Raw genomic sequence first — 10,578 nt, 5'->3', positions numbered from 1 at the left:
ATGCTCTTACTTATGTCATTAAATTATATAATCTGTTCATATACTTATAGGAACTTTTTTTGTTTAAGTACTAAAAGTTGCACAACACATTGACTCTGGGTGGAGTAAGTGAAGCTGATTTCCGGGAACTATAGCCCTCTTATGTCACGACATGTGACATTTGAAAACCTACATATTGGAATGCTTCCTGACAAGGTCCTTGAGAAGGAGTAAGAGCATCAAAAGAAAACATGTTTCCTTTAATTCTTTTTGTTGGCGTGATTATTTCTACAGGATCAACTGGTGAGTTAAATAAAGATTAAATTATTTAGTCTTTTTTACTAGTTTTATTAGTTTATTTTGCTCATGTGCAACAATTATAGTATTAGTTTAACCTTCTTGGGATAAGTTCAATTTCATTTAGGCTACAGAATATGTAGAATCTTTTTACTGAAATGCCCCTCATAATATAAATTTAGCTTAAATACCAAGAGTTTACACCAAGTCCAAAAAAAGGCAAATTTTGAGCCACATCACTTAGAAAGGGTTATTCACGCATTCATTTCTTGCATATCGTGAGGCATTACTTTCCCTCTTGGTGATACATACTGTATCGTGATACAAATCCTGTACAAATGCAGATGAAGAAATAAAGTGTATAAAATGTATACAACAAAAACTAATTTTATTTCACATCAGACTGTTACCTATTCAGCATGTTAGCATTTTTAAAGAAACTTACCTAAATTTTAGAATTTCTGTATAGGGTGAGCATCACAAAGTTCATAAGAGTTCAGTCTGGTGCATCACGTTTTGGAAGAAATCCTAGCCAGCTAGAAAAAAATTCATCCACGCTCATCCACAAGTTTTAAAATTTAGTAACATACTTTAAAAAAAACATTTATTAAGTTACTACAGTTTTTATATGTTTTATTCCTCTTCATATTAACTTATGCCATCCAATTTCTTGTTTAGTATTAACATTAATAGAGATTAATTTAGTAATCATACTAAATTCTCAACTAAATCTATGGATCTAAGTCTAGGTCCATGGCTAAATCCAATTGTGCACTAAATTACTAAATACAGTCATGTGTAAAAGTTGTGCCCCTTTTTTTGTGAAAACATACAGTATTCTAAAGTCAACTGATCGTAGGTCTGAGTATCCAAATACAACCTTAAACAAACAACAACATATACAGTAACTTATTTTCCTTGTGGCATTATTTATTTAACGAAAATAAAGCCAAAAACTGAAAAAAGAAAACATGTGGTCAATACAGTACAAAGTACCCACCTTACTGCTACCACAGGAATTTATGATTGTAATTTGCAGCCAGGTACAGTATGACTAATTTTCAGCAAAGGGTGCAGTCCTCTTTAGAAGAAGTTTGGGCAGTTCACTGACATGGATTATACAAGTATGTGTTAACACAACGACAAAAGGGGAAAGACAATGGTCTTAAAGAAGCAATTGTTGAGGCACATCAATCTAGAAAGGCCCATAGCAAAATGTTGTTGCTCAGAATGATGTTTTTCTAGTCTCATAAGACTAAATTGAGCTGTCTCATTACAAGCTTGACTTTGTCTTTTCTATTTATCCTAAAGCTGATTTAAGGGAAACAAAGAGACACAACTGAGATACAACCAAAAATATTTAAGAAATCTGAGATGTACATGAGAACTACATAATCCTGTGAACTGCATTTGAAGGAGAAGCAAATAAGCCCATATAAGACCATATTGAGATTTAAGCGATGTGATGAGCTACAACTAGCACTACCTAAAATCACTCAGTGTCCATACTAACCTCTGTCCACCACTACAGTACATGTCACATTATTACAGTTTACAGTAATACTTTACATTAATTACAGTACTATTACCACAAATTTGTAAATTGAGTACATGAGTAAAAATAAATACATAAATTAAATAAACTTAAATGTAAAAATACAAGATACAATTATAATTGTGTAATAACTTTACAATTCACACAATATAACAGACACCAACTAAATTTGTCAAATCAAGACACTATACAAAATATCACACAACCTGACAAAGACATTAAGTGTCTCACTGTTCAAGTCAAAGTATGATTTAAACAGGAGCCACACAAAAGGTCCACAGCATTGTGACAATCTTACTGTGAAAAGAATCAGTCAAAAGGAGATAAAATTTTTTAAAGGGACAATTGGTTGCCTGCTGTATGTAAGGGCTATAGGAATGTCAATGCCTGGAAAAGTTCCTTCTTACCGTCTTCTCTTGTGGTGGATGTCCAACTTTGTCCAAAATCTTCAGCTCTTGAAGTTGCTTAGTATCTAAAGAAACAACAACAAAAAAATATATATATATATTTAAGATTTACCTAAACACCATTCAGCTACTCCACTCCAATATAATTAACTGATGTCTCTAAATTTACATGTTCTGGTAACTACCAGTCGTGTCAAAAGTATTCACATTCATTACTTGAGTAGAAGTATAGATACTGTACTAGGGTTTAAAAAGACTTCTATAGAAGTTGAAGTATCAACTCAAGCTTTTTTACTAATGTAAAAGTGTAAAAGTACTGGTTTCAAAACTACTAAAAGTATAAAAGTAAAAGTAACGTGTGTGTGTGTGGGGGGGGGGGGGGCATTAAGGATAAATGCTTAGGCTGTGCCACGGGCCTATACACTGCACTAACACTTCATTAAAAAAAAGAAAATGTGTTGTTGTTTTTTTTTTTTTTGCTGTATTTTTTAACGGCCATAGTGAATTGGGATACTGTATATGGCAGTTGAAAAAGAATGCATTTTAGTACAATGCAAACACTGAACAAAAACATGTTTCATGGAGAAGAAGATATAATAACTAGTTGCCTATACGTATTTTAATGGTGCAAACGTCAGAGGCGTGTCATCAGTAACCTTTTTTGGAATGTAAATGTACATCCAAGCTTAGCTGTGAGGGCAACATAAAAGAAAATTAGTGTACCCAGGGCAGGCTTAGTAACAATTACCCTTGTATGGTTGTCTACAATAAACACTAGTGCTGTCAGAATGAATGATTAATCCAAGTGATTAGTCAAATAAATAAATAAATATATATATATATACTCAGCAAAAAAAGAAACGTCCTCTGACTTTCAACTGTTTTAACTTTCAGTAAACTTAATGTGTAAATATTTGTATGAACACTTAAAGAGTCAACACCATAAGACATAAACTAAAAATGTTTCCCAATGTGTCCCTGAATGAAGGGAGGCTCAAAATCAAAAGTACCAGTCAGTATCTGGTGTGGCCACCAGCTGCTTGAAGTACTGCAGTGCATCTCCTCCTCATGGACTGCCTATTGCGGACAGTCTGAGCACTGATGGAGGGATTGTGTGTTCCTGGTGTGACTCGGGCAGTTGGTGTGGCCATCCTGTACCTGTCACGCAGGTGTGATATTCGAATGTACCGATCCTGTGCAGGTGTCGTTACATGTGGTTTTCCACTGCAAGGATGATCAGCTGTCCTTCCTGTCTCCCTGTAGCGCTGTCTTAGGCGTCTCACAGTGCGGACATGGCAGTTTATTGCCCTAGCCACATCAGCAGTCCTCATGCCTCCCTGCAGCATGCCTAATGCACGATCACGCAGATGAGCAGGGACCCTGGGCATCTTTCTTTGGGTGTTTTTCACAGTCGGTAGACAAGTCTTTTTAGTGTCCTGCGTTTTTAGAACTGTGAGCTGTTAAGGTCTTGATGACCATTCCACAGGTGCATGTTAATTAATTGATTATGGTTAATTGAACATGCATGGAAAACATTGTTTAAACCCTTTACAATAAAGATCTGTAAAGTTACTTGGATTTTTACATTATTGTTGAAATACACAGGTCTGAAAAAGGGACGTTTCTTTTTTTGCTGAGTATATATATATATATATATATATATATACCTTCCTCGCTGGTGCTTGGTTGTGACATTTCACTCGAATCTTGAGTCTCTATCACGGACATCTTTGTCTACTTATCACTTATTATCAACCGAAAATGCTATTTTATTCAAACGTCCTTGCTGGAGTGTGTGACGTGACGTCATGTGCAGGTGCGATGGATCGCGTACCAACCAATAGGGTGTCGGAATGGTATGTTTATACTTCTCATCCAACCACAATCAAATTCGCTCCATCCGGATGGCGCGATTTATCAAGAGGTTTTTTTTTTGTTTGTTTTTTGAATGACAAGCTGAAATAAAATACGAGTAACAAGGCTATTTTTAAAATGTAAGAAGTAGAAAGTACAGATAATTGCGTGAAAATTTAAGGAGTAGAAGTGAAAAGTCAGCTGAAAAAATAATTACTCCAGTAAAGTATAGATACCCCAAATTTCTACTTAAGTAAGGTAACGAAGTATTTGTACTTCGTTACTTGACACCTCTGGTAATAACTGTTAAACACTGAACACTATAATAAAAATACTCGTTTCCAAAACTGATCATGCAGTAACATAAACTTACTATTGAAAGGGTAAGTAAAAGGTAAAAAGTAACTTAATATGTAAAAACACACTGGTTAACTTAGGGTGTGCCTAATAATAATACTGTAACCAGCTGACTGATTTTTACCATTTAAAAAAACTAACAAACAAACAAAAAAAAAAAAACTTACATCCCCACCAGTTTCCTAAACATGCGAATCCACATTTTAAACCACAGGTAGCATTTGAATTCCTTTTGCATTTAAAAACAAATGTAAGCTGTGTAAATTTTAGCTAAAATATACTACATATTTTTTGACCACAGACTCTGGTTTTACCTTACATTCTGACTCCTTGTCAACAATGACTATGCACTTAATTTTAAATTAAGCAGGTAATAAAATTAACACAAACATTATCTCCGAGGTTTCACTGTATATGTGCATCGCATACAAAACAAATATAAACTATTTCTAAGATTTAGAGGTTATGATGTTGTAAAGTATGACTGAGGTTTAAAAAACTGCAACTGAACAAACCACAAGACTTAAAAAACAATGTCTTATAGTGATCTTTCGCTCACACATAGGTATACAGTACATATACTCATACTGTAAGTGAAAACTGATCTTTTGAAGGAAAAATTATAGGAACTTATATTTTGAGATGTGCAAGTAATAGATAGAATGAACTACATTACCTTCTTATTTCTCTTTTTATTCTCTCCAAGATGTTAATGTTCATTAAGACAAATCTGGGCTACTTTGATTAATAAAAAAGAAACACTCAAACTTTTTTAATTTGCTCATGCAAAACAGCATTCAGAGGATTTATCAAGAATTGTTAATTGACATGAAGCTTTAAAGGGTTACAAAGTGATTTCAAAGACCCAAAAAAGGTTTCTACATATCTTCATGAAAACATCATCTCAAATAAAATATGGTGGGTGAAACAATCTTGCAGCTTGCAGTCATAGGGAAAAATGATTTCCCAAGGATATCATAAACTTTAAAGACACATTTAAACCAGTGAGAAAAAAAGCATAATATGCAGGCCCTCATCTATGCCATATGCAGTTTGTAAATTATAAAGCTTTATAAAACTCCAAGCTATCAGCTTTAATAACATTCCTTTCATCTCCATCTAAGACTCTGTAAGCTTGACAATGTTCACTGAAATAGTCAATCAATGACATCAAGAGATGATAAGAGATGATGTGTCAAGAGTCAAGAGATAACAAGTGTGGGCTATTGCTCTTCCAATGGAATGCTCATAGCTAATTTTCAAGACTTATAGCTAATGAATAAGAGCTCAAGAATCTTATACTTAATTTGAAAAGAATGTCCGCTGACTCAAGGACCCGCAAGCACGGAGTAGCATGGACATCCAAACTATAGAATCTGACAAATGTGTGCGGAGAGGACCAACCTGCCACATCACACACTTACTGAAAGGGGACAGCTCTTGACAGTGCAATTGATGAGGCAATCTCCCTGGTCGAATGGGCCCTGATTCCTAGAGGTGAAGTGTGACCGCGCGCCTAGTAGGCTAGGGCAATAGCATCTTTCACCCATTGTGACAGTGTTTGTCTAGTGGGGGCCGCTCTCCAGCACTGAAACAATTCGGCAGTGGACTGAGTCTACATGTTTTGCCATGCACCAACTTTCAAATACACTCCATTTGAAAGCATAAGTTCTTCTAGTGGAGGGAGCCCTAGCACTTGATATAGTTTTAATTACGCTGGCTGGAAGACCAGCATCTCCTAGTTGGTCCTCCTCAGGGGCCAGACATGAAGGTTCCAGAGCTTGTGCTGGAAATGAAATATTGTCCCCAGTGCCTGAGACAGAAGATCCCTCCTCACTTGCGGTGAGCTGTCGAGGAGAGATATTAGAACCGAGAACCACACCCTGGTCGGCCAACGCGGCGCTATCAATAAGAGGCGCAAACTCTGTTGACGGACCTTCGCCAGGACTCCCGGAAGTAGAGCTATTGGAGGAAATGCTTAAGGATATAATTTGGGCCACGTATGGGTCATCGCGTCCAGACCCAGGGGAGCTGAAGGAGTCAGAGGGTAGTAAAGGGGACATTGGTCTGTTTCTTGCAAGGCACAGAGATCCATCTCTGCTACATAAAATCTCTCCCAGATTTGACTGACTACTTCAGGGTGGAGTTTCCATTCCCCATGCGTCACAGCTTGTCTGGACATGTGTCTGCTCCCACATTCATATGCCCCGGAATGTAAATCACCCTGAGAAAAAAAAAAACAGAAACCGGCGCGCTAGCTTGTTCAAGTGGCGCGAACATAGTCCGTCCTGGCGATTTATGTATGAGACTACCGTAGTGTTGTCCCCCTGCACTAGGACATGGTAGCCTCTCAACTGCTGAAGGAAGTATTTCAGGGCCAAAAATAGAGCCATGATTTTGAGGCAATTGATGTGCCTACAATCACGTGTAACCCTTATTTGCCTCTGGGGATTGGCCCTTGGATAAAGAATGGAGGTGAGCTAGGACGACATCTCAATGTCAAAGCGCTAGCTGCTAAGACTGAGCCAGCATCAGCCAGTCGTCTATATAATTCAGAATACAGATGGCCTGGAGTCATAGAGCCAGAGCTACATCTGTGCATCCGTGTTTAGGGTGGTGTTAGGTGTTCGGCATCCTAAAACATGGCAGGAAGGAACCGAGCACCTAACATAACACCAGTGGTGGCGGAGATTGGACAACGACCTCCAGAGGGTGCCAGAGTGCCTATTCCTTATTGGAATTTTTTACACACTCCTCCCTGGGGGGAGACGCCCCTGTGGTCCTGGGCATGTTAGCCCATGTTTTTTTTTTTTTTTTTTTGGTGGAGATGATGCTCCTCAGGTCCGGTCCTTTTGAGGCGCATTACGAAGCGCGGCGAGTACCTTCCCAGTCTCTACGAGGGGGTACCTGGCTCGACCACACTCTCCTTCTGCGCCTCACGCCTCGTGGGAACCAGACCTGGTCGGAACTGGGTGGCTGACGGTCCCGACTCCTGAGCACACCAGGGAAGAAACCTCACAAAGGCTTGCTCATAGAGCTTTACCTCCTGAAACCTAGTGGCGGCGGTCTTTGCAGCGCTGCCAAAGAGACCAGAAGGCAAGATGGGGGCATCAAGGCGGAAAGCGTGATCCCTCTCCTTGATGACCGTGAGGTTAAGCCACAGATGTCTCTCTGAAGAAATAATTATTTGGCTCGGCATCGCTCCGCAAACGCTGCGGCGTTGATAAACCCGCCTGTGCTCAGATCTCTCAGCAGGTCAGCCTGGTATGCCTGCCGAACCGTGATGGTGTGTAGGGCAGCACCAGGCTGATCCACTGTCTAAAAAAATATTTCCCACCAATGAAGATGTTAGTCTGGGGAGTGTGGGCTTTTTCAGGGAGGATGAGCTCCCAAGAGAGAGATAGCCCGCAAGCGTCTCTTCAATCTGGGGCATCATCATATATTGATGCGAAAGCTCTTCCAGCGCTTTCGCATCAACGACATTTGCAAAAATCGATGTCAATAGCACAAAACACGAGTTGAATAGGGCTTATTCCATAAATGAGTTAACTCGTCATGGAGGTCACCAAAGAAGGGGAGGGACCGTCGTTAAGGCCCCACCCCTGGCCACCCGAGAGAAACCTGTCGTCTAACTATGAGCGCTTGTTTATTAATTTTTTTTGCGGCCAGTGGTCATCATTAAGGAGCGCTTTGAGGTGACTATTTCCATTTCTGTGGAGGTTTTTTTCACAAGAAGCAAAAAAAAAAGTGTGGAGATCGCCATCCAAAAGAGATCTATCACATGGAGGCATCAAACTCTGCCATATTGGTGAGTTAAAATTTGGCGTGTTTGACACACACATGCTTCACAACCAGTTGAACAAAGAGATGTTCCCATAGCGTTTTCACGCAGCATCGAGTGTAGCTTTTAAAGGGGAACAAAAATTTGGCTGAAGGCTAATTTGGATTTTATTTTATATGTCTATGTGGCAGTCAGTAAAAAGGAAAATGAAGGTATGGTTATTCTACTTTTATTAAACAAGGTGTCTCTTATCAAACACGAGGTCTGGAAATAAACAAAAGTATGTGGTAGTGAAAGCATGAGATAAGAAAAGAGAAATAGCTATTTTAATTTATTACAAATCATGCATAAGAAAGTTGGAAAATGTATAAGGATGATAAGGGCTTTCAATTGGTAATTAAAAGCACAGATGCAAATGGTGAGGTAATAGAGGAATTGTTAGAAAAGTTTAGTATGCCTGAATTATGGCAGTAGCACTAGGATAGGAGTTAGCTCGGGAAAAAAAATATGCAAACAACATTGCTCCTGTGTGCATTTGGTCAGTATCAAGAATGGACTGATCATTTTCCCATCTGGTCCAAGATAAGCATTGGTACCCTCTTAACCACACAAAGATCAGGGGAAAAATTTATCATAGAAAAAGCAAACTGGGTAAAGTTTATGGATGAAAGCCATCAGTGGTTACAACAGGTCAAAGAGAAATGAGCATAGAAAGAATAAACAGCATAATAAAACAAGACATAAAAAAGCATTCCTAGTAAAGGCAACAACAGTAAGAAAGTGGTACCACAGTGGAATGGTCAGTATAAGAAAGGAGTTAGACAGAAATAAAGCATTTAGACTGCTTATAAGAGCTCATAATTTTCAGTATATGATAAAGTGCAAGAAAGCTTAGGCGGATACTAAAAGGACGATAAGGCAGGCAAAGTAAACACTTTGGGGGGAGTTTTGTAAAAAAAAAAAAAAAATTCTACCAGATAGTGGAGGTATGTGAATGAGGAAGTTAGCTTCTGAGTGATGGGAGGTGGCAAAAAAAAAGTGGAGCCACCTCGTTCTGGTGGATGGGAAATACAATTGCAGTAACAACCAAGGGAAAGGTGAAAATGCTGGCCAAAAGCAATTTTCAGGTGAATAGTTCCAGTAATTTAAATAAAGAGGAGAAAAGTGGCATCGATGGAACAAAATCGACAAATATGGAGGCCCTGAGTAAAAAGGAAAGCATGGATGGTGAGCAATATTTCCTGTTCACAACGGGAGAATTAGAATTAGATCGAAGATGGCGCCGGTGAGGTCGACTGCTCCGACCACTTTTTCTTTGTTTTTGTTCTTTAAGTTAGTTTTTAGCGTTTTAAAACCAGTCAAATTACCACCATGGAGTACATTAGTTATGATAGAGACACTCTTGTTTCTATTGGTATACAATGTACTCACAATTCGACGTTTTTAACTCCGGATCCGAGCTGGCCGAGTGAGATCCTGAGGAAGAAGAAAGGACGCGACGCGAAGCGGCGGCCACAAGGGAAACGAGCCGGCGTCAGGAACAGGCTGAGAGCCCGTGCACACCGCACACCTCTGCCTAGCATCCTGCTCGCCAACATCCAGTCACTGGAGAACAAGCTCGATGACCTCAGGGCCAGGGTAAAGTTCCAGAGAGACATTCGGGACTGCAATCTCCTCTGCTTCACCGAGACATGGCTGAACCCAGCGGTGCCGGACCACGCCATCCAGCCGGCAGAGTTCTTCTCGCTTCACCGCATGGACAGAACACGGGACTCAGGGAAGTCAAGGGGAGGCGGCGCGTGCTTAATGGTGAACAGCAGCTGGTGCAACAGCGCGAGCGTTGTTCCTCTCACACGCTCCTGCACACCAAATCTGGAACTATTGTTCATCATGTGTCGTCCTTTTTATCTACCTCGGGAGTTTACATCGGTCATAATCAGCGCCGTTTATATTCCATCACAAGCAGACATGGACACTGCTTTATGCGAGCTGCATGAGGCAGTCACACAGCACCAGACACAACACCAGGACGCTGCGCTCATTGTGGCGGGGGACTTTAATAGTGCCAACCTCAAACGCACAGCGCTGAACTTTCATCAGCACATCATCTGCCCCACCAGGGGCGAAAGGACACTGGATCATTGTTATACAACGGTCAAGGACGGCTACAAGGCACAATCTCGTCCACTGTTTTGTAAATCCGACCACACTGCCATCTTCCTCATGCCATAATACAAACAAAGGCTGAAACAGGAAGTTCCGGATCAGAGGGAGGTCGCGCGCTGGACGGACCAATCGGTGGCCGCGTTACAGGACGCACTTGATGACGCAGACTGGGACATGTTCAA

At 40.0% G+C, this 10,578-nt stretch overlaps 1 protein-coding gene across 1 annotated transcript in view; it reads left to right on the top strand.

The window, feature by feature from the left end:
- Positions 1-212: 212 nt before the first annotated feature.
- LOC128521668 (uncharacterized) overlaps positions 213-10,578 on the top strand; it is a 53,622-nt gene continuing 43,256 nt past the window's right edge. Inside the window, exon 1 of the mRNA XM_053495554.1 lies at positions 213-282. Within this exon, the coding sequence (XP_053351529.1) occupies positions 231-282 (52 nt within the window). The 5' untranslated portion in view covers positions 213-230. The remainder of the gene's footprint in view (positions 283-10,578) is intronic.

This window comes from Clarias gariepinus, chromosome 1, assembly GCF_024256425.1.
Source record: "Clarias gariepinus isolate MV-2021 ecotype Netherlands chromosome 1, CGAR_prim_01v2, whole genome shotgun sequence".
Taxonomy (NCBI): domain Eukaryota; kingdom Metazoa; phylum Chordata; class Actinopteri; order Siluriformes; family Clariidae; genus Clarias; species Clarias gariepinus.
Note: the sequence above shows the minus strand (reverse complement) of the source record. Positions and strands in the feature narration are given on the sequence as shown.